At 32.8% G+C, this 25,187-nt stretch overlaps 4 protein-coding genes across 4 annotated transcripts; 2 read left to right on the top strand and 2 right to left on the bottom strand.

Annotated features, from left to right (window-relative positions):
• Nucleotides 1–4,934: 4,934 nt before the first annotated feature.
• On the bottom strand, nt 4,935–7,306 carry LOC129290509 (uncharacterized). The gene is made up of 3 exons (XM_054927292.1): nt 6,427–7,306; nt 5,954–6,139; nt 4,935–5,361 (listed from the first exon to the last, which is right to left on the bottom strand). Exons 1-3 carry the CDS (start codon nt 6,889–6,891, stop codon nt 5,083–5,085), a joined length of 930 nt encoding a protein of 309 aa, XP_054783267.1. The 5' UTR covers nt 6,892–7,306; the 3' UTR covers nt 4,935–5,082.
• Nucleotides 7,307–9,671: 2,365 nt separating this feature from the next.
• Nucleotides 9,672–11,234, top strand: LOC129289841 (uncharacterized). Its single transcript, XM_054926606.1, has one exon. The coding sequence runs from the start codon at nt 9,672–9,674 to the stop codon at nt 11,232–11,234; it is 1,563 nt and encodes a 520-aa protein (XP_054782581.1).
• Nucleotides 11,235–11,330: 96 nt separating this feature from the next.
• Nucleotides 11,331–16,602, top strand: LOC129289840 (uncharacterized). Its single transcript, XM_054926605.1, has 6 exons — nt 11,331–11,478; nt 11,556–11,760; nt 11,863–12,053; nt 12,138–12,272; nt 16,341–16,471; nt 16,567–16,602. Exons 1-6 carry the CDS (start codon nt 11,331–11,333, stop codon nt 16,600–16,602), a joined length of 846 nt encoding a protein of 281 aa, XP_054782580.1.
• Nucleotides 16,373–23,603, bottom strand: LOC129289839 (uncharacterized). The gene is made up of 7 exons (XM_054926604.1): nt 22,374–23,603; nt 21,806–21,933; nt 21,212–21,596; nt 19,747–19,899; nt 19,435–19,659; nt 17,825–18,367; nt 16,373–17,283 (listed from the first exon to the last, which is right to left on the bottom strand). Exons 1-7 carry the CDS (start codon nt 22,800–22,802, stop codon nt 16,765–16,767), a joined length of 2,382 nt encoding a protein of 793 aa, XP_054782579.1. The 5' UTR covers nt 22,803–23,603; the 3' UTR covers nt 16,373–16,764.
• Nucleotides 23,604–25,187: the final 1,584 nt, after the last annotated feature.

Here is a 25,187-nt window from a genome sequence, read left to right as displayed (position 1 = left end):
CTAGTTTGGTGATCTTTTTTCTTCTTGTTTTGGTATGCTTTCTTTGGAATGATGTACATGCTAGCAATTAGGGAGTCCTAATGAATTTTCTAGCAAAAACACTATTTTTTTTAAGGTTATTGATCATTGTCTTCTTCATGCTTTGAAGTTGCAATCATTAATCAACATCCATTAGCAACTTTGACAAGTTATTCAGGTTGTTCAATAGAGACAAAACTACTTTGTTATTTATTTTCAACATGAAGCAGATTTAGCAGTTGTTTTAAATTGAGGAGTTTGGTTACTTCAGGGCTTTACTTTAGTTGTTCATCCTTAGGTATCAAATATGCCAATTGCCAGAGTAACTTTTTAACACTTTTTCGGTTTGGATTTCTGTTTGTGGTGTTCCTTTGGATTATGACACTGAATCTACCGCTCAGTTTCTTAGTAATGTTTTTGGAGTTTTCTTACATTTTGATCGTTCTTGTGCTTATAATCACTATGGACTTCATGTTAAGGTTTTTATTGTCTGAGTTCACACCGGTGTTTTCTTGATTTAATGATTTAAGGTTGCTGAATGATACTTTAGTGGATGCCTTATTCATGTTAGAACATGTTGGTCGCTTTTGTTCTCAATGTTTCAAAGTGGGTCATATTGCTCGGTGTTGTCTTAGATATGCTTCTTTGGGTTCAATGTTTGTTCGTGTTAGTGGATCCAAGTCGATGAACTTTGCATTTAATGGGTCCTGTAATTTAACCACTAATAGATTGAAGGGAGTGCTTTTAAAGGCTATAATTTCAGACCTAATTCAAGTAAGTTCAAAGATGTAAAAGCCAAGCCTTAAGTTCATCAATGTTCCACATCTCCCTTTTTAATTCCACATAGCGGTTTGCATATTTCTTCTATGCAAGGTCTTCTACCTATTATGGATCATAAGGCTCTCCATCGAATAGGGAAGACAAGTGTCAAGTTGCACGGTGGCTATTTCATGCTTCATTGTTAAAGAAGGATGATATTGGATTCCACTATAACCGACTCAGATTTAATCCTAGTTAAAAGGTCTAAGTTTCTTCAGGATCGTCATGAATCACCATCTGATCAAGATTTTTTACCTACATCTACACAAGTGTCAATGATTTCTTCTTCTTGCCATGTATCACTCCAATAACACCGTCTTACATCAATAAAAAAATTTAACTGAGGCTTTTGTTGGTTTAACTACACTTTTAACTTCTCCTTTCACCACTCCTTCTCCTGCTTCATTTTTCACTTTCACTCATACGCCATGTTTTACATGGATTCGAAGGTTTTACAACATTCTTTGTTGCTAAGCTTTCTTTCATATTACCTTGGAGCTAAATGGTTGTCAATATTTCCCACCTTCATATGAATGTCAGGATGCTTTATGACGACTTATTCCATACCTTAGGACAAAATTTCTAAGGAATGTGAAGGAGCCAAACATAAACCCTTCCTACTTAGTCCTCAATGGCTTCATTCCATGTGCTTGTAAACTACACCACACTGACTCTCTAGCCTCTATGCTGTCAAATAACTCTTCATTAACTGATCTTGGGTTTGTTTCAGCTACAATTGCTTCTATAATCTCGCCTGACACTCTCTTGCATAAATGTAATTTTGCCCTGTTTATCAAGTATGAAATAGAATATGCTCATACATCTAAATTTAACAAGGTTTTCACCACAAAGCCTCATCTTAGTGGATGATTCTAAAGAGCACCTTCATGGAATGTAGCATCGTGGAGGTCCAACATCAGGCGTTGTAACATTTTGCATTGCACTCATCTTTCGTTGTCTAGCTTCTATGTCTTTGTTTATTATTGGTCATTTGTGGTCATTTGTTTTGTGATTGTGTTTGTAAGTTCGATGATTTCTAGGTTATCCAAGTGTTAAGGTGAGGTGAAAAGTTGTTAGGAAGTGAGTAAATAATTAATAGAAATAAATAGGATAAAATAAGTAAAAATTACAGAGAAGTTAAAAAAAATAAAAATGAAGCTGTAAGAAATTTAACGTGAAAAAACTCTCAATATAAAGGATAAAAAATCCATGAGCAAAGAGCGAGTAATTTTATAAAAAATAAGAATTACAATAAATTTTTTTGGGAGATGAAGAGGCAAGATATATATATATATATATATATAAAGTTTCTCGTCAGCTAAAATATTATCTTATCTAATAATAAATATCTTTTAAAATATCAAATAGAAATATAATAGATTTACATTAAGATAATATATAAATATAATTACAAAGGATTATGAAAATTTGAGTCATAATCTCAACTAATTTTTCCTTGACTTAAATTGAGTAATGTTCGTAGTTGCCAAATAATTTTAAAGGGCAATCAAGTCCTGCAAATACAAACTAAGCCTAAACAATACTCGAACTTAATATCAAGAATAAACTTTACAAGTGTGTCTGCGACTGCTAGATTTTGAGATGAATGAATTTTCTTCACAATAATTTCATCAATTGTGACAATATCTTTAATAAAGTGATGTCTAATGTCTATGTGCTTAGTCTTTAAGTGATACCCGTCATTTTTAATTAAATGAACAATACTTTGATTATCACAGAAAACATTATTAACTCCTTCAGCAACACTAAATTCAATGACAATACTGCATTTCTAACAAGTGATAGCAGAGTCCAATTTCATTTAGGACCTGTAAGCCTGTCATTGCGCACACATTTGATGCCTAAAAATGGGACTGGCCATAGCTACAGTAAGGACGTGTGTGCACTATGCCGTTTGAAGTCCAAAAATTAGGCTGGCCTTTAAAAAACAAGAACTTGGTGTTTAGAGTTTCTTTGATATGGGGAATTTGTGGGCTCACATTTGAGGAGAGATTATTAAGTTGTTCAAATATGAGTAAACTTAATAGATGTGAAAAGTTCCACATTAAATAAAGTTGAACTTAATAAATAATATAAAATTAAAGAACAAAGACTCATGTACTTGATCCTTAAAGTTTTGAATTAAGATGTAATATTTTTTCATTGCTCTTACCCCCTTCTCCTTTCCTTCCATTCCTGAGCACTCTTTATGCTTTCTATTTGTCGTCCATTTGGTTGCCTGTCTTCTGCCTCGGCTTTCTTTAGTTTAGTTTTGTGTGCCAGACTTTTTCAATGGGCTTCCAGTTTTTGTTCTGGAGGCCCTTTTATTTGTACTCATTTGATATTTTTAATATAAGTTGTCTTATTTTTTAAAATAAAAAAATAAATTATTTGAAAAAAAAAAATCAACGGAGAAAGAAAATAAAATCAGACCATAACTATGCTAAGTTGTTATAGACGTTAAATATATAACCACTTGATGTCTCCAAAATAAAATAATTTGGATAAAATAATAAATCACTGTCACAAGCGCATATTTCTACGATTACGAATCTCCTATCAAATTTGCCCAGGCTTATATATATATATATATATATATATATGAAAACTTAGAAGAATAAAGCGGTATATATATATATATATATATATATATGGGTAACGTCGGCAATGTAAGGTTATTGTTAGACGAATTGAGGTTTTGGTGGTTAAAATTCTCGATCATAGAATAATATAGATGAAATAATTAATTATTTTAGATATAGGTAAATTCAAGACTTATTTTATATTTTATATGAATAGTTTCAAGATTCAAAAAATTTAAATAAATAAATTATTTTAATTGTACATAACTTCAGGATCTACTTTATCTTATAAGTAGATAATATTCATGGTACAATGAATTAAAAATAAAGAATTAAATATATAAATAAACAACTAAATAATTGAATTTAGATATACATCATGTGATATATTATTTACAAATTCACTTTAAGTTTTGTGGATATCTTAAGAATTCACTTTATATTATATTTACATGTAAATAAAGTCAAAATTCACTCTATATTATGTGTGGATAATTTTATAATCCACTATTCTAAAATTAAATTATGCTTCATAATTTTTGATGTGGCACATATAGCATGTAATTATTTGATAATTGAAGGAGGTAGAAAATAATTGAACAAAAAAATTCAATAAATAGATAACAGATAAAATAACAAGAGTGCATGGATGATAGAGATTTGTTCTCCCTCATCCTTATCAGAGATGATTATTGACATGAGAATTAATATCTAATTCAAAAATCATAAGGGCACCCACGAAACAGCAATGCCAAGACTAAAGCAATTGTGCTAATAATATGTTATAAAAATATATATTGAAAGGATGAGAGAAGAGAGAAAACTATAATAAAAAATAAGAAAAAAAAAAATTAAGAACCTTTTTCATTTTAGTGTATGAAATACAATTGAGGTTACTTCTACTTATATAAGCATAAATATATCAATTAAATAAAATAAAATATATAAGATTACAATAATTAAAAAAATATTATAATAACCAAAAGATATTGAAAAATTTAAAGATACAACGTGCATAATAAAATAAAAATACTCATAAATTTAAATTTTAAAATTCTAAATTAATATGCGGCCTCCTTTTAACACCTAGGGAGTTATCACCCATTTGTTTTCTCGTCTTCGGCTGGCTTCCCATTCACATGCACGGTCTAATTGAGAGTATCACACAGTAACTTATCGAAGCACACTCCCTCTTCCTCCTTAGGATCATTACGGTCATATTTATGAATTTTATAATCTTTCCCAATTGTTTACTAACTGTTAAGCTGAAGCACCTAAACTATATCTAACATCTCCAATGCAATTTTGCAGGGACTGAAACTGGGGGAAAAAACGAACGTGAAGTGTTACACTTTCTATAGGCAAAAAATGGTTAAGATCCCCACTTTTCATTTGTCAAAGTCTTTTTCAGTGGCCACGGGATCGAATTTATAAGTTCCTTTTTTGAGGAAACGATGGTCTCTAAATTATTAAAGGTGGGTCTCTCATTGCCTGCCATTTTTTATAACCAAAAGCTAAAGAGCATAAATGACTTCCTCATCAGCAATCAAATCACATACAGCTCCTGCATTTCATGCTCATGCGTATTTCACAGCTCGTTTATTTGCACAAAAGGCTTACAACTCACAACGCTGCACAACACAGCTCACAACATAAATTGAAGTCAATGATAGGTGCAAGAATTCTTCTTGAACTTAATGGGTTTGGATCTGGAAGAGTTAAGGAGCAGTGGGCAGGTGATTTGCTTGTAGTGCTTGGTCCTCACAAGCTTGCCAACCACATTCCCTCTTGAACGAATCTCAAACTTGAGTGTGAGTGGAACATCAACCCCTGTTTGGGACGCTGTGATTGTTGATCCTGCCCCGTATAGTGGAACCTTGTTCCCTTCCAAGTTCACTGATACAACTCTCTTACTTTTTCTGGGCTGATAATACTTCTTTAACTGCATCCAAACACAAGAACCATTAGGTTAGGTACATACAATTAGGTTGCTCCCTCTGGATCTTATTTTAGGGTATTAGTCATCACTCCACGGTTTTAAAAAATATAATCTCCTAAAAATTTTTACATCTTTTTAATTATACCCTCATTAAATGTCCTATAGATTATACAAGTACCTTAATAGTCATAATTGAAGCTCCAATCTATCATTTTTTTTAAAAAAATAATAATAAATGAAGTAGGAAAATAGTTAGAAAAATAATTGTAAGAACTACATCATGCCATATATTTTAGATCAAACAAGACTTTCAAACAATCTTCTATATTATGGTGTGGAGGGAACATATTGCTTCAACTGAATCCTCTTGATCGGGAAGAGGGAATCAATAGGGATCATGACCTCCTAAATTTTTTTTAAATTTCTTAGTACATGTATTTCTTGCCCTGCAATATTTATGAAAGTTTTGTAGTATATATGCCCTTTTAATCTCCAACTTGTTCATGGTTAAATGCTGTCTCAGCCCTTGGTCTTGATAAGAAGCAAGTTTCAGGATTCATTCATATCGTAAATCAATATAGATGATGTTACTGACCTGACCAGAAGCAACAGTGATATCAGAGAAGACTAGATTGATGGGAGAGGAATAGACATGGATTCCAAAAAACGTGGCAGGGTTGTACACATTTATTCTCAATGATCCATTTACAGTGAGCAACTTTGTTGGCACTCCTGTGAAGTCTGAACCCTCCCCAACATACAGATTATGTACTGCCAAGCTCTGCAAACATCACAGTGCATCTTAATTTAACAGGGCTGCTTTTTAAAACCAGAAATTTTAAGACTAACAAGTAAACACAATTCCTAGTTTTCCCCTTCATCCGTCTCTGAGATACCTTGAATTGCTTCAATAACTTTATCTACTTAGCACGTAAGACTTTATACTTAGTTTATAGACAGGTTCAGTAAAAAGAAACAGTAAATTCTAACTATGAAAATGCGGAGAATCCATTGTAACCATAAATTCTGGTGATCAGGTTGAAGATGTTCATTAGAATTATGACTGACCTTGACGGTAACCTCTGTCTTGAAAGGTCTGCTGGCACCCCAAATGATCAAGCAGAATACACTGAAGAGAGCGACAAAGCTGAACAGAGCAATCAGAGCCTGGACACGTCTGGTGAAGGCCAATTCCTTGAGCTCATCATACTCACCTTCTTCCATAATCACATTACACTCAGGCCATCCCTTGTCGTTTCTCTTTCTGCTTCCTCCTTTTCTCCCTGAAGATGACCTGAAAATCCCAGAAAATCTGCTCGCCGACGAGTTCCTTGAATGCCTCCCAAAAGAAGGGTGCGAAGGAGACTCTACGGGGCTATTGGATATAGGAGTCGCCTGCATTGACGACGACTTGTCACCATCGTGAGAGTCCCTTGAAGGGCTCTGCACGTAGTACACAGGTCTCTTGGGAGACCTTGAAGGTGAAGAAGATACCAAACTGGTAATATCTGATTCTGATTTCGCCGAAAGCATGATGATGATGATGATGATGATGGGGATTTCAACTAAAACCCCAGGTAGAGAACATATAATATTTCAAGAAAAAGGAGTTGACTTTGGAAGTTGCACGGAAATTGAGTGGTACCCAGAAATTTTTTTCAACGGTTTTGAACAAAATGAATAAAACCCAGAAAACGAAACCCAGAAAGTTCTGTGCTTTAGTCTTTGTGTCTCACTGTGTTACTGCGCATGAGTGCATGGAATGAAGAACAAGAAGAAGTGGGAGTTTCCTTTTCTTTTTCAAGTTGGAATGAAAGCCCAATGAAGAAGATAAGAGGCTGGTGAGGAGTAAAGAAAGTGAGGGATGATGATTAGTGAGAGAGAAGTGACCGGAACATCACAAACAGACAGAAACAGAGGAGGTCGGCTGACGAGTGTCGGCAGCTTCTTTTAAGTGTGTTTAATGCATGAAAAATGCCTTTCCTTTATTAAGAAAGAAATTCTCCTTTCTATGAGTGGCATAGTTTAGAAATAGGGGTGAAAATATATTACATCGAGTTAGACTTTTGTGAATTAAGCTTAAATTTTTACAATAAATTAGAAGCCCGTGTTTCATCCGAAATCTACATAAAATTTTTTTTCACGATTTAAGTTTAAGTTTATCTAAAATTTAAATTGATCTAAAAATTTATTTAAAAACTTACTTAAAAATAAATATTTTAAATAAGCCCACACTTTAATTTTAAATACTTTAAATATATTTTAAAATTATTAGTATACAATATATAAATTAATTTATCAATTATAATATATAATGATTAAAAGTACTTGCCAATTATAATACAATAATAAAATAATAATATTAAAATTAATATATATATCTAATATGATTGAAAACATAATTAAAAATAAAAAATATTAATTAAAAATTAAATAGTTAAAACTAATATCTGTGTGATATATTACATAATATATATGTGTAAGTAAATAGGCTGGTCTATTAAATTTATAAATTGAATCTTAAAAAAATAAATTTAACCTATTTAATTTAAATAATCCTAATTAAACGTATGAATATAACTTCAACTTCTTTAATAAATAGATTAAACTGAATATGAGGCGTATGATTAAATTTTCCGAGACGGGAATATGACAAACTACCTAGTCACATATGGGTCCAACAGTGTTTGTCGGTGTCTATTTAACTTTACTGTTTGTTATTGGAATTGACAGTGACGACGAAGTCTTAGAAGAAAAAAAAATTAATGACAATTAAATCTTGATAATGTTAAAAAAAAAGTGTTGCAAATATTGTTTCAAAGAATCTCAATTCAAAGTCACAATTAAAATTTAAATGTATTATTTAAAATTAAAATTCGTGAATTTATAATTATTTATATTAATACTTACCAACTTATTTTAAAAATTTTTTTATCAAGACCATGGTATTAAAAACCGGACCGGACCGGCCGGTCCGACCGGTGACCCGGCAAACCGGAGACCAGTCCGGTCCGGTTCATATGGCCAAAGTGGCCTCATGTGACCCGGGTTAAACCGGGTGACCCGGTTTTAACTCGGGTAAAACCGCCCAACCCCCCGGTCGAGCAGGTTGGCCGGTTATTATTTTTTGAAGTAACTAACCCCCAAAACGACGTCGTTTTGGGGTCATCCTATTAAAAAAAGAAATCAGGCGGCCATCCTAACTCCTAAGTCTGTGGCTCTATGCGACTGTGCCTCACTGCCTCTGCGTCTCAATCTCGTGGCGAAAGGTGAAGCCATAGCTGATAGCTTGATAGGAATCCGAAGGTCGAACGCAGTTCACGTTGTCCCAGTCCGAAGTTCATCGGTTTTCCCTCGTCTGGTCTCATCTTTGGCTGAATCTGGATGCTAAACAGGTAAATACCGTCTCATCTCTGGCTGAATCTCGTCTCATCAGCCCTAACCTTTCGCAAGAATACCCAGGATGTTCATCAGCTTCTTTGCTTGTCTCTGTGTCTATCTGATTTTCTTTTCATCCACTGATATGGCATCACAGTTTGTGCTCGGATCCGCCTCCTTCGGTCTGTGAGAATTGAGAAGCCATCTCTGCTAATACTCAGGTAATTATAACATTTTTATGCGACAAAATCTCTTGCGATTTACTGGTTTTCTCAATAAACGAGCCACAGATTTTGGATGCAATCACCAAATTCTGATGTTTGTTGTTTGAATTTATTCTGCATTACACGGATTTGTGTTGAATGATTTTCTCTTGGCTCTTTTAAATTTCAAGTTCAACTGAAATTTTCCCTTGTGGGTCTTTGTTTTCACTTTTCTTTGTCATTTTAACGTTTACATAATTGCAACTGCTTAAAATATATATAGTATTCCTTTAGTAGCATTCTATTACAGTTGTCTTCTTCAGCTCTTTGGATCTTGCAAAAAGACAGTAGTTAGAAGTTGCAATAAACGTGATTCAGCATACATACATACAAAATAGCTGTTGATTACATATATGCATTCCTTAGGAAGATATGCAGGGAGCATAGTGGAAAAGGGAAGGGGTATGCTGAGTACATGATCACTAAACTGATTTTGCTTTTTTTTTTTAGAGTTGTGCCTTCAGAGAGAGTGGTCAATCAATAAACGTTTTTGTATGTATGCTGATTTGCTCTGGTTGTTGAAAATTAATTCGAGCTTTATGTTACTCTTATTTGTGTACTGTATTCTGGATTTCTGGTTGCTATGATTGCTCCGGCTGCTCTGGTTTTTTTTTTTGCATTAGATGTTTGTTTATGTTGAAATTATCATAGCTTGCAGATTAAAGTTATAATATGGATATTGGAAGTAATTTTAGTAATGATGGAACTGAGAATCCTACCTCCAATTCCAACAATCCTACTCCCAATTCCAACAATCCCACCCTTGCTAGCCATAATGACTCCACATCTGGAACTCCATCAGTTCGCGGGAAAAAAGATCCTGCATGGGCACATGTTGCTTTAAGAAAAGAAGACAACAAAAATGTGTATACATGTCTTTATTGTGCATTGAGTTATAAAGGAGGAGGAATAAATAGATTGAAGCATCATCTTGCTGGTATAAGTGGAAATGCAGTTTCTTGTAGTAAAGTTCCTTTTGATGTTCGTTATCAAATGCAAGAATCATTAAAAAGTGGAAGAAGAGAACACTTGTCGATGTGCAAGCAGACATGGAGGAATGCTAATGAACCCAATGCACCTGCTCTATCTAAGTTAATCCCTGAGAGTAGTGCCAGTAAAAAAAAACCTCCTACTATGCCGGTTGAAAATTATTTTGCCTCTAGGACAACTCCAGGTTCCCAACCAGGTATTAAGAGTGCATTTGCAACTAAAGAAGCACAACACAGTGCAAAAATGGCCATTTTTGAATGGGCTATCATCAATTGCATTCCATTTAATGCATTAGATTGCCCATTCTTTCAAAAAGCTATGGATTCTATTGCTTCAATTGGGCCAGGGTTTAAGGGTCCTAATGCTTATGAATTTAGAGTTAACTTGTTGAATGATTGGAAAAAAGAATGTCAGCTACTTATTGAGAGTCATCGATCTAAATGGAAAACTTATGGATGTACACTCATGGCTGATGGTTGGACAGATGTGAGGCAACGAACTTTGATAAATTTTCTTGTCTATTCTACACATGGCATAGTATTTGTAAAATCTGTTGATGCTTTTGATTTAGTAAAAGATGCCAAGACTTTATTCTCATTGTTTTCTGAAGTGATTGAGTGGGTTGGTCTAAAAAATATTGTACATGTGGTGACTGATAATGCTGCTAATTATGTAGCATGTGGCAAGTTGATTAAAGAGAAATATAAAAGTATTTATTGGTCACCTTGTGCTGCTCATTGCTTGAATCTTACTTTGAAAGACATTGCAAGTATGTCTCATGTGTTACAACTTGCAACAAAGGCATCAAAGATCACTGTGTTTGTTTATAATCATATGATCTTCCTGTCATGGCTTAGGAAAAGAAAGGGTTGGAAAGAAATTGTGCGTCCTGGTGCGACAAGGTTTGCTACAACATTTATCACATTGCATAGCATATATATGCACAAGCATGACTTACAAGCTTTAATCACTGATAAGCATTTTGTGAATCACAAATTATCAAGGACCGAAGCTGGAATAATTGTTAGTGCCATCATATTAGATAATTGGTTTTGGAATAAATGTCTTGAAGTTGTGAAGATTGTGTCTCCTCTTATAAAGTTGTTGAGAATTGTTGATTCAGATGAGAAGCCTTCTTTGCCTTATGTTTATGAAGGCATGCAAAGGGCAAAAAAAGCAATTAAGGCAGTCTTCACCAATAAGAAAGACCAATACAAGCCTTACACAGATATAATCCAAGCCTGATGGGATAAGCACTTGAAGACTAATCTTCATGCAACAGCATATTTGTTGAACCCTGCCTTCTTGTATGATGATGACTTTGTTCATAAAAGAAGGTTAATGGATGCTATGCTTTCAGTGTTTGAGTCAACTGAAAATGAAGATGTTGATTATATTGTGATGATGAAGCAGTTGAGCTTGTATCGTGACCGTAAAGAATCTTTTGATAAAACTTCATGTCATAGAGCAGCACATAAGCTAGATCCTTGTAAGTGTTAATATTTAATATGATCATGGTAATTTTATTTATCATATAACATATAACTAATTGTCTTTTATTTGCAGATGAATGGTGGTCTTTTTATGGAAGTTCTGTTCCAGAGTTGCAAAATCTTGCAATGCGTATTCTTAGCCAAACTTCTTCCTCTTCTGGTTGTGAGAGAAATTGGAGCTTGTTTGAACGCATCCATACCAAAAGAAGAAATAGATTGGAACATCAAAGACTAAATGATTTAGTCTTTACAAACTACAATCTACGATTGAAGAATAGGTAATAAAAATAAAAGTTATGAATGTTTTTCATAAATAAAAATTTTATTACTATCTCATGGTAGATATATACTTATATTTGATTGTTTTGATCTCATTAAAGGAGCCAATTGAAGAAAAAGATAAGTTTTGATCCAATTGATTATGAATCTATTGACAAATTGGACTTTTGGATTGCTGAAGAGGAACAAGAGCCAGCTCCAGAGTTTGATGCTGATGATGTCATTAATTTAGAAAGTGCTATGCATAATGAGAATGTTGTAGCTTCATCAACTTCTGAGAGAAATAATGAAGGTTCATACTTACTAACATGTCTATCTATATTAATATATAATTATTTTTTACACAATGATTAATGTTAATTTTTGTCATCAATAGGTGAAGAAGATATGAATATTTCAGAGCATCCATATTTGAATGATGATGTTGGAAGTGGTTCTGGTTTCTCTCAATCATCTCCTAATGTTTCAATCCTTACTCCCGCAGATTTGAATGAAATTAATGAGGATTTTGGTATTGATTATTATTAGCTTTAGACTTTTTGATGATTAAAGGATTGTAAGGATGAATATTTTAAATGTTGTGTTTTTAATGATGTTTTGATGATTATCATGGACTTATATATGATATTACATAAGATATTAAGTCTTAGAGAATTTGTTTTTATTTAAATTATATTATTTTATTATGTCCGGTTTGAATCCGGGTTGACCCGCGGTTGAACCCTTGACCCCTAACCCCCAACCTTGATCGGTTCAATGGCCGGTTTAGTTTTCAGTACCTTGATCAAGACCTAAATATAATTAATTTTTAATCAGAAACATATACTTAATTTATTTTTTTAATTTAATTGTCATTCTCTCTTTTAGAGTGAGAAGCATGGTTTTAACTCATAAGTCAAGATAGAGCGACACAAAGGATCAGACAATACTGAATTTCAGCCTAACTTAAAGTTTGATCTCTTTCATGAAAATGACTGAGTTAAACAAACCTAACTCAAAGTTTGATCTTTTTTATGAAAAGGATTGAGTTAGGCAACCCGTAGTTCAATCTTGTTTAGTGATAACATAAAGATTAACAGGACTGAACTTGATTTATAAGACTGAAAGATTGGTCCTATTAGTTCAATAATCAGTTATCTTTTTTCTTTTTAACTTTTTCCTCTATGAGAGGTAATAATCTATTTCAACTTAATAAATTTAATTAAGATAATAAGATCATTTATAATCATAATAAATCCAAAATAATTTTCAACAAGACAAAAAATATTTCATTCACAATTTAAATAATTTAAATTTATAATTTCAACAAAAACAACACTAAAAAAAACTTTAACAACACTACATTACAATAATAATTTTAAAATAAATTCAACAGATCTTCATACAATTATCTCCTTAGTGTAAATTACACTTGAAGCATTTGTCAAAAATAAATTAATTAGAATTATGTTAAATAAATTAGTAGGACTAGACTAAATCAAGTGATCCAAATGCCTAATCTCCTATCCAGTCCAATCCAAAAAAATAGTTTTATTTTTTTAGTCTTTTTGATCCTAAAGGACCAATGTTTATAAGGATCAAATAGGACAGGACTATCTTAAATTGGACTATATCAGACAAGATTGTAGGACTTTTGCATAGCCCTAAATCAAGCTACAGCTTAAGTTACTCATTCCTTTTAAAAAATATAAAGTATTTTTTGTGGAGTTAGATATTCAAATATTTAAAGAATTTTTAGTTTTTTGAAGTATAATCATTATTTTATTTTAAAAGTATCCTTATTTATAAATGACTTTAGATTTAGTATAGGGTGTTTAATAAGAGTAAATATAAAAAAGTAAGGTTAGTTTAAAAGTAGATAACTACTTTATTGGGAGCGAGATTCAATTAAAAATGCCTTATATTTTTTAATAGAGGGAATAACATCTTTTTTTTTAATAAAATTAAGTTAACATCTTTTTCTTTGGCTAAAACTTAACCAAATGAAATGTCATACTAATAATTGATATATGATATAATCTCTTCAATTAAGAAATGTATGAAGAAAAGAGCAACTTGACTACTCATTAATAAAAAAGTTAATAAATAACCAAATCATAAACGTAACAAATTACTTAATGCATAAGTCAACTCAACTGGAGTTGCACAATTTAACAAGTTAAAAGAATTCAGCATATTTTATGTTTAAATGAGCAAATTATATAGGAATTTAATGAAACATGAAATAAGAATAAGATTATGTGGGTTATTTAATATTACTGTGAGTGTGAAATTAGACAAGTGTCACATAAGGATGACATTTTTCAAGTTAAAAAATATAGTTGGGGCAAGATCCTCCGGGGCCACGTTTTAAATAAAAAAAATTAAACTATTTCATTAACGCTATCCAAAATAATAAATCGATTGGCAAGTTAAGCTTTTGTGGCTCAAATATATATACTGCCACTAAAGATTCCACTGCTAATATATTATAATTTAGTGAAAAAAGAACATGTATTAGTACAATTTAAAATTGTGTCCACCCAATAACAACATATATAGACGACAGATATGGGAATAATCCAATATGTCATAATTATTTATGGCCTTATCCTCAAAGGGAACAAATCAACGTGATATGATGTCAGTCCCTTTTTTTTTTGGCTGAATGTCAGTCCCTTTTTTGTAGGGTGGATGAAGGAGAATATGAATATCAGCACTACATCAACAGAAGATTTTTATTGCACGAAATCTTTCTTTTGCATCATTTAAATATTTCTTACAAATAAATTAAAGTATATTGTAAAACAACCGTCAATAAAAGCTGATGTCAGCTTAAATTAAAATATTCACAGTCATAGTATCAAGTCACCACTACAATAATAACTTAGAAAAGAGGAAGGGGAAAAAAAGAAACAACAACAAAAGAGTTAGTTGGATCATCAAGGAGAGGGAGGGAAATAATTAAAAGCGAATGGAGAAAAAGAGTTGGTCCAAAAAAAATGGAGAGAAAGACAAGAATTTTGGCCCCTTACAGTAATTTCCTACTTGGAATGTCTCATTCTACCCTTTGTCTCTGTTCTTTGGAGCCAGCCTGGGTTACTTTCTCTGGCTTCTTTTGAGTAATGACGCATGCACATACTGACACAGATCTTTCAGCGTTTTGAAGATTTGCTGGGCCGAACAACTGCATATTCAAAATTCATGTGATTTTCATAGAACAACATAGGAAGGTTTATGAGTTTGGTTTGATTCAATTTTAAACAAAAATTAAACCAAATCAAATCAGTTAATTTACTCATAAATAAAACTTGATCGATTTTTAAAAAATTGATTTGATTTAATTTTGTTTTTACGTTTGATTTGGGTTAGTTAAAATCTTGATCAAACTTCAATATATTTATTTGATTTTTTCCTTTTTTTTTAATAACTTACACTTAGTATGAGTATGTCATTTTTCTTTGTAGGATGCATATATATAGCCCCTTACTAGTTGATAAGATTTTTTATTTTTATTTTTCTCTAAATATTCTTAACAATATAAAAATACTAATAGTAAAGTGATCATATATATAATTCTTCAAATTATTAATTATGATAAACTGATGAAACTACAAGCATCTATTGAATTATATAATTTTAATTCACTAGCACTTAATTAAAGTATGTTTATTATGAATTTATGATAGCATTTGAGCGTTAATTTTTGCAGTTTGCAGAAAGATACTACTAACAATAACCTTTTATTGTCAAATACATATAATAGCATTTTTCTTAATTGTAGTAGACAATATTTAACTAATTATAAACAAGTTCATCTTAAGAAATATATCAAAAAATATAAATAATATTTAACTAATCGTAACATATTTTGAACCATCAATTTAAAGATAACTAAATTTAGAAAAAATAAAAATATTTAAACAAATTTACAAAAATATATAAAATAAAGATAATATAACTTCATTTAGTTTGGTTCAAATTTTAGGAAACAAAAACATGAACCAAACTAGAATAATTCGTTTTGCCCAAAAATAAAAATAAAAATAAAAACCAAACCTCATTTATAATCAATTTTGATCAGTTTATGTCAATTCAGTTCGATATCATTGGTTTTGAACACCCTTAGAACAACATACGTTGATGAATTATCCATCTCTTATATATATACAGATTAATGATGGGTACTTTATAATGTATTCTGCCTTTCTAAAGCATGAAAATGAATATACTGTGCAAGCGTAACCGTGACTGTAGCTGTACTTCAATTAGATGATAGAAAGCAAAGATAAGATTTGATGATAGAAGAAGGATGAATGAAAAAATTATGATTCTTCAAAATAGAAAAATATAATTTAGATCACAACCGCTTTCTAAGTCCAATAAAAATTACCCTGGCCAAAAAATTGGGATAAATAAATTCAAAATGTGACAGTGAACCTGACTGCATCAAAATCCTCATCAGCCACTTCCAATTTGAATGCCATGAAAATAATTGTTGCCCCCTTATGCGGAAAGTTCGTTTGGAGGAATTGTCAGGAATAGCAAATAAAGCAAATAATCCTAAACAAATAATTCTAATAATAAAATAATGTTCCAGGTAAGAAATCGGTTTCACCACGCAGTTGCCCATACACAGAGAAATCCTTCAGAATATATTCATTGACAAACATGCTTCAAATGGGTGCGAAGTCAGTATACCATAATGGAAATATGCAGCGAATAATAAAGGTTTTTTTTTAAAAAAAAAACATATATCAGCAATCAAATTCTTCAATACTTTAGTGCTAAGCTGTGAAAAATATCAATTCATCGTACTGATGCAGGTGAACCTGACTGCTCAAACTCAGTCAGGAACCTAAACATAAATTTTGCCTACATCCATGTTCTATCAAAGTTCTTGACTTTTAAGAGTGATATATGCCAATCTCCAGAAACACTAGTCATAACTGATTTCCAGTATGATTAAGTGTTGGAAAGGGAAACATATATCAAATTTTAGAGATTAGAGTCACAGACCTTAATCAAATAACAGGACTCAGAAGTGGCTTGTCAAGGAAATGTGCCTCTAAGTTTTGGATCACTAGGTCTGCCATTGCCTTGCAAGTTTCGATGGTGTCGGTCCCAACATGAGGCAAGAGCACAACATTTTCAAGGCCAAATAACTGCTCAGGCACTTCTGGTTCATCTTCAAACACATCAAGCCCTGCCCCAGCCAGTCTTCCTTCAGTCAGTGCACGCACAAGCTCAGGTTCATCAACGTGTTTCCCTCGCCCAATATTGATGAGTATGCCTTTCGATCCCAATGCACCAATAACTTGGCAATTAACAATGTGATGGGTCTCTTTGGTAAGAGCACAGGCGACAATAAGGATTTCAGAATTGGCTGCCAAGTCTAAGATATTAGAGTAGTACTTATATCCTGTGTCTGGTTTTTCAGTTCTTGAATGGTAACTGACTGGGCACCCAAAAGCTGCAGCTCTCTTTGCTATTGCTGAACCAATCCTTCCCAAACCAATAATTCCAACTGCTTTACCACTGAACTGAAATGCACAACATTATTCACTACGATATGTAGAAGATGTTGAGAAGCTAGTAACTCCTCATCCTCCCTCATTGCTAGCTAATTTAGATCAGAAGCACCATATTAAGATTAGGTCAGGAAAACTTGAGAAATAGTCCAAGGCATTCAGGAGCATGCATGCATTGAGTTTTTCTTTTTTTAGTTGTCCTGTCAATATCCCCTTGATGTCTAGGGATCCCTCGAGAAGACTTAATATGCGTTTACCATGCAAAAATTTGATTAGAAACAAAACATAGTATAATAATACCAAAATACAATCTTTGAATGAGGGAACGATAATGTCTCATCTTCCAATCAAAATGACAATGTACTTGAATATGGAAATAATGAGTTAATTTGTTCCACAAAATTTGAATAGAAAAGCTATCAATCTGCCATGAACCTATAATCTCAGGCGCGTTTCTTTCACAAAAACAAAAGACTAAACTATAATTTGAGAGGCAAACGAATTACCATTGCTATTGCGGCAACTTCAGACAAGAAGAGGGAAATGGGCAAACCTTTACACCAAGTTCGAAATCATCTTTCTTCCACAAGCCATTCTTCACGAACCGATCACCCTCACAAATCCGTCTCAATACCGCCAAAGCCAATCCAATGGCAAGATCCGCAACGTCGTCCGTCAACACATCGGGCGTGTTGGTGACCCTAATGCCTCTTTCCTTGCATTTTGCCAAGTCAATCTTGTCCAAACCCACACTGTAAGTGGAGACAATCTCCAAATTTGGTAACGAATCGATCATCTGGGCGTCGGCACCGATTTTAGTATCTCCGACGACTGCACGAATTGAAGTTGAGTTTGACAGTGCAAAATAAGGGAATGAGGGATAGTTCCAGAGTTTGAAGAGCTTGAAGCGCCTTTCGAGTTCTTCTTCGAGGTAACTGAGCATTGGACAGGTCATAAGCACCCCAATGGATTCCATTGGAGAGTAGAGTAGCCGTGCTGTGTGAATTGTGATGATGTAAGGACGAGGAACTCGAATATGGTTGGGGGAGGGGCATTTCCCCTTTTTCCCCCTCCCTACTTCTTCAATCTCCACTTTTTATTAATTCTATAATTACAAAATTATTTAGTAAAACGAAATGAACGGTAAAAAATCAGAGAAGTAGAGAGAAGAGAGAGAGAAAGGGCCCCTCCCAATTTCAATTGGTAGTTTTTTTTTTTCCTTCTTCTTTTTTATTTGATTTGCAAAGGAAAATAAAGGTAAGGTCATAAAACTTTTTAATTATAAATTTTAAAAAAAAAATCATTCAAGTACCACATATTTAATATTAAATAAAGACAAAAAAATTAAAATAAGGATAGAGAACTGATTTAAAAATAATTTTAAATAAAAAATATAATATTATTGCTTTTTTTTTAGTTAACAAGTACTTATTCATTAATTGTCAAATAAACATTTGTATCTGACAAGAAGTTATTAGCTAATTGGTAAATTAAAAAATATGAAAGTCAAGTTTGGTTATGGGAAAGAACAAACGTAGATCATATTTTAATAAAATAGTCATTAGTTAATTAATAAATATTCATTTACATTTAATAAAAAGCCATTCTCTAACTAACAAATTTAAGAATTTAAAAGAGTCTAATTGTAAAAAGGAACAAGTATAGATTATGTTTCAATAAGTACATATTCATATTTAATAAAAAATTATTGGCTAATTAATAAGTTTGAAAAAAGAAAAAGAGAAGCAGGGTATTATAGTTTTTTCATTTATAATTATTTTTAAATCAATTTGTTGGCCTTGTAATGATATTTCAAAATGTTTTAATTTTTATTTAATATTAAATTACCTCAGCAACTCTTGAATGATAATTTCCCTTTTTATACAAATAAAAAAGCAGAAGTGATTTATTATGGATATAGTTTTTTTAATAAACAATGGAACAAATTATTATGAAAATGGCTTTGTGAAACATTATTAAAGGTGAAAAATTAAACATAAATTTTTTTCTAATAACCACTAAGTATCTTTTTTCATCAACTATGAAAAATGATACATCTGGCACCTTCAATTGAGTTGAAGCTAACGGTTGTTTGAAGAGACAAACAAGTTTATTGGATCCTCTTTTTTTTTTTGATACAATTTGGATCCTCTTTCTTCAAACGACGGTTGTGAGGGCGGCATTAGTTGTCTGTTGGTAGAAGTAAAGCAGTGAATGAAGCTTTGAGCAATAACCCATTGATGTATATAAGTATATAACAAGTCCGTTTTCCGTCACAAATCCAGACCCAACCCTAAAGGGTTCACTTGGAAAAACTCTCAATTCTCGCAAATCTTCGCAGGTAGCAGCTACAACACCTAGTCCTTTGTCTCCAATGCAATCCAGTATCTGCATACAAAAATCATTAGAGCATTCACCAAAATAGAGTTTAGTTAACGAAAGGAAAAAAAAGATTTTGCAGCTTATTAGATTCACCCATAATGGTTGAAGTTTCCCGCAGTGGTGGATTAGTCTTCTCAGATCTTTACCCCTAATTCCTACTACATAGCTTAGACCCAAGAATGTGAAGTTCAAGCAAATAGGATACACGGCAGGCAGGCAGGAACAACATCCAAAAACCTCGACAAACTGGTTATCGATGTATCAGTATCACGAAAGCGGCTCATCAGACTAGAGAGAGAAGTTGAAGAGCTGAGATTGAAGATAAAGTTAGAGAGAGAAGATGAAATATGGGAAGAGAGAGAAATAGCGTGTGAAGTAGATGAAAGTCAAAGGTGCTGGGCGTTTGTGTGAGTTCCGTTAGTTTGGAAATCAATGTTTATTTGTGAAAAGTAAATGATAGATGCAGGGTGTTTAATTTTTTATACTCTTTTTGCTTAAAAATATAAAATATTTTTTAAAAATTAAATATTAAAAAATATAAAATATTTTAAATTTTTTAAGATGTAATTATTATTATTTTTTTAAAGTACTCATATTAATGGTGACTTTATATTTATTATAGAGTGTTTAATAAGGATAAATATAAAAAGATAGTGTTAATTTAAAATTAGGTAACTATCTTATTAGAAAGTGAGATTCGATTAAAAATATTTTATATTTTTAAATAGATAGAGTGGTTGAGAATTTTCTTTACATCAGTTTATAAAATAAGATACTCAATGGCTCTAAAATAATAATTCATTGTTAAAGTTATACATTTACACTTGAAATATTGAAATAAAAAAATATTTAAAATGATACTTTTCAGAGATTGTCTCCTTAAATATTGAGAAGTAATGGTGTTACATATAAGATTCAAACTCCAACTGCAAGTTTAAGTTAGGAATGCGGCCAATTTTAATTGGTTATTAAAAAAGATTTAAATTTTTAAATACTTTCTTGAACGGATAATAATTTATTCCTTAATTTTTCCTTCCAAGTTATAATAGCTTGATTTATATACTATACATATATATGCGCTATATTTTAATATTATATATATATATATATATATATTAATTCAATCTATTCATTTGTATTATTTTCAGTTAATTTGAAAAATTCTTTATCAATTCCTGGTCTTTTCTAAGATCATGTTTACAGGTGATTAATGTGGTTACAACAAAGACAATCTTTTGGGCGAAAGTGTGGACTCTATTTCTGTTTTAATCAAATTTCAAAAAATTTGGATTGGAAATTCAGATAAATGTGTACACACAGATACAAAACAGAAACTCAAGTGGTGCAGGACTGCAGGTGATCATATTATTTCATAATTAAGCAAGTTTCACAAAAGTTAATCTTAAGCAAGAGATCTAAGATAAATACTAGTCTCTAGATGGATAATAACGATTATATTATGCCCTTCTGAAACTGGACCAACTTATATTTTGTGTTTCAAAATTTTTGTTTTTAGGATGTCACATTGGACACGGTTAATTAATTGCATGAATTAAAGGAATGGAGTTAAAAGAGGTTTGTCCAGAAAGTGAGCCTCCAAATTTCCAATGACAAGATCAGCCATAGCAGTGCGCGTTTCCATAGTGGCACTTCCTATATGAGGTGTAAGAACAACATTTTCTAACTCAAACAGCTTCTCAGGAACATTAGGCTCATCTTGAAACACATCAAGTGCAGCTCCACCCAAGCGACCTTCAAGCAGTGCACATACCAGCTCTGCTTCATCAACATGCTTCCCTCTTCCAACATTGATCAAAACACCCTTGGGACCAAGCGCATTCATCACTTCACCATTGATGATGTGTTCGGTTTCCTTCGTAAGCGAGCACGCCACGACGAGGATGTCACAGTTGGATGCTAACTCCACAAGGCTTGGATAGTATCTGACACAACAAAAGTTACAGCAGTTACATAGCTTGTTCTTAGTCTTGTATAAAGAGGAAACCTATGAAGCACAGATACTTTAAAAAAAAAAAATGCATTCATATCAGACACGTGTCCCATACGATATGCACCCTGCATTTGGTGCTTCTCAGGAAGGAACCAGTAGTCATGGGTTAATGAGAATGGATCTGAAAATCTGTGTTAGAACCTGTATTTGGACTCTGGTTTTACAGTTCTTGAATGGTAGCATATTTTACAGTCAAATGCTTCAGCCCTCTTTGCAACTGCCTTGCCAATCCTTCCCAATCCAACAACGCCCACTGTTTTACCAGAGAAATGCCAGAAGAGATATGAACAGAGAAATTAAAGGTGGTGGAGAATGGAGATTATAGTATAAAGAACAAGTCCTCAATTAGATTTGCACAAAACCATTTACCACCTAATTACTTCAAGTAAACATGCATGATCTGTCTTGAATTATGAATCTTCTTAGGTGATAATAGGATTAGGCTACGAGTGATTTGATGACCTTGAGTTGTCGAATTAGTTCTTATATCAGAACCTACCAGTGTCCGAGATTTTCAGCTCTTGCTGCTTCATTATAATTTATATGTCAAATTATGGTAAGGAGATAAGTTCATCACAATCACTCTCGATGTTTAAGTAGGAGTACTTCTGAAGGAAGAAGAAGAAGGATTAAAAATGAAACAAAGTCGAAAAGCCGAAGATTTCATGAACAATTTTTGTCAGAATTTCAGATGCTTTCATTGCATTACCTTACTGGTGAGGTTGAAGTCGCCTCGCTTCCATTTTCCGCTTCTGACATACTGATCACACACACACAGCCTCCTCAAGAGAGCCAAAATCAACCCAACGGCCAAATCTGCCGCCTCATCGGTTATCACATCCGGAGTGTTGGTGACCCGAATGCCCTTCTCGGCGCACTTGCTCCTGTCGATCTTATCGACCCCTACACCATAGCAAGACACGATCTCAAGATTCGGAAACGCGCCGATCAGATCGGCATCGGCACCGTCGACGGAGTTCACAACGACGGCGCGTATGGAGTTGGCAATAGCATTGTCGTTGCTGAACTGGATCTTATTCGGATTGTTCCAGAGGCGGAATAGCTTGAACCGCCTGTCGAGCTGTTCCTCTAAGTAAGGGAAAGTTGGGTGGGGCATTAGAACACCGATGGATTCCATTCTCCGGTTAGGTTTAGGGTTTAGGAAATGGTTTTGCAGAGGACGATCTCGACGAGTGGGGTAGCTGTTGATAGAAGAACGTGACTACTAAACCTTTTTTTTTAAAAAATTTGGGGGCAATTATTACCTTCTCTCTCATATCTCAGCTGCACGACAAACTTCTCTGTAAACTTTTCCACTCGTCTCCATCGATCATCATTGTTGAAAATCCTTCTCTTTACTCCTTCTTCTCCCTCGTATTCCCTATCTCTCTATGTGGATCTACATATAGCAATTTCTCATTTCCACACGCTCATCAATTGCTCAATCACTTAGGATTTTAAATTCTCACGAAATGCAAATTTCATGTCTGGTTAATGCTCTTTCTTCAACAAATTTGGAGCTGAGTGTCAAACAGCATCTAAATTCGGGGTACTTAACATCATAACAAGCAACTAGTTATTTTACCAATACAGAGATAGATGATTGAATGGAGGGAATCATTTCAGAATCCGAGACATGTACTGCAACCATGAATCAAATCAAAGAAGTTATCGGTCGTTTGCCCAGAAAGTGAGCCTCCAAGTTTGCAAATTGCAAGCAAAAGATCAGCCATGACAGTGCGAGTTTCAACAAAGCCACTCCCAACACGTGATTGAGAATATTGCGAGACAGTTGATTGATCGTCGTTATCCGCACCAGCAGGGAGGCGACAAGAGAGATACATAGAGCATAAAAACACAGGAATTTTTTGTGTCATTACTGATCCTTCGTTGTCTCCAAAGAAATCATAGCATTGAAAACTCTGGAACTATTAAACCAATAAATTGTTTAACGTTTAATAAAATGTTTTGTTCATTATTGATTGGTATGACTATAATTTCATTACAATTTTATTTATTAATCCTTCAACTTCTGGTTTAATTTTAATGACTGGTTCGATTTGCCTTGATAGAAATAATTTTTTTGTATCATTGCTGATTCTCCTCGGCTCCATTTATCAATTTTATATATTACTCTGCTGTAACACAAATTTGTTTCTTTCTTTCTTGATGATAAGATCATTTTGAGGTGATCTGGCCTAAATATTATATGCCAATTCTTTGAATTCCTCTTTATGAATATTTCAAAGTAATGAATTGAACACAATTGGAGTTTTAATTTAATATTTGCACAACCATAGATAAAACTGTTGTGTGTGTTAGAGTTAGAAATAAGGGTCGACCTGAAGGGCCGAGCTTGGAGGTCCTATTTAAATAAGTGTTCGGGCTTTAAAAATAAATTTTTTTTAAAGTAATCAAATTTAAAGGCTTGACCCTGATAAGTTCTATAAAAAAGAGCTCAAACTCGGGCAGGGACAGCCCTTCAAGCCTTGTTATATTATTAGTATTATTATTTTCTTTGGTGGAATACGTGTTTGAAGCTAATGACCTGCTTTCTAATCCTACACGCATTATATTATTATTAATTTTAATTTATTTTAAAATTAATTTAATATAATTTAATAAATATCAGTGTATAGTATAAAATTTTTGATATTTTTTATTTTTTATAATTATCATATTTGTGTATTTATAAAAAATGAACTGTTTTTAACCAAGATTTAAATTTTATTACTAGATTTCTAAATGTGTGTTGTTTAATTTCTAAAAAAATTATGAGGGTTTTAATTTTTTTAATTTCAAAATATTTTAATTAATTTATAATGTTTAATTTTATTTTAATTTCTTTATTTTTTAAAAAATAGTTTGTGGGCCTGACCTTAAGCCCTTCACATAAAGGCCGAGCTTGAGAAATGAGGCTCAAAATAAAAAATTGGGTTTTAAGGCTCAAGAACTTAAGGACTGGGCTCGCCTGTGCTCCCAGCGTTAGTGTGTGTGTCAAAAGTATGTGTGTCAAAAGTCCTACATTACTTAAATGAAGAATTTTCCTAGTTTATAAATACTAAGGAATGAAGTGGGTTAGTAAAATGAATTTAAAAGAGAAGTGAGCTCGTGTGCACGAAATAGGCCAACTCTAGGTAATTGTAGTTGAAATCAACTGATTTGCCCCCTGTGTGCGAGTTCAAGAGGCATTGGGTTCCTTTATCGGATTATTTTTGCAAAATAAATAAATAATTAATTATTTTTAGCTTATCGAAAAATCTCAGTTTTTGGCTGTTTGGAGTTTAAAATCAAACCATGACCATTTTTTGGCCATTAACCAAATTAATTTACTAAACGTATTTGTCTCCCCAACGTTTTCAAGCAAGAGCTTAAAGGTGTTTTACATTCGTGTAACCCCCAACGTTTCCAAACAGATGCTTAAACTTATTTTATGAGAGTGTAACTGAGCCTTTACTCCAGTGATTGAATGTCTAATGTTCGAATCCAAGATCTGGCCGATATATAGGCATGCATTCGGACT

This window comes from Prosopis cineraria, unplaced genomic scaffold, assembly GCF_029017545.1.
Source record: "Prosopis cineraria cultivar Desert tree isolate PC_DT_omini unplaced genomic scaffold, ASM2901754v1 PC13, whole genome shotgun sequence".
Taxonomy (NCBI): domain Eukaryota; kingdom Viridiplantae; phylum Streptophyta; class Magnoliopsida; order Fabales; family Fabaceae; genus Prosopis; species Prosopis cineraria.
This window is presented reverse-complemented; position numbering and strand designations above follow the sequence as displayed.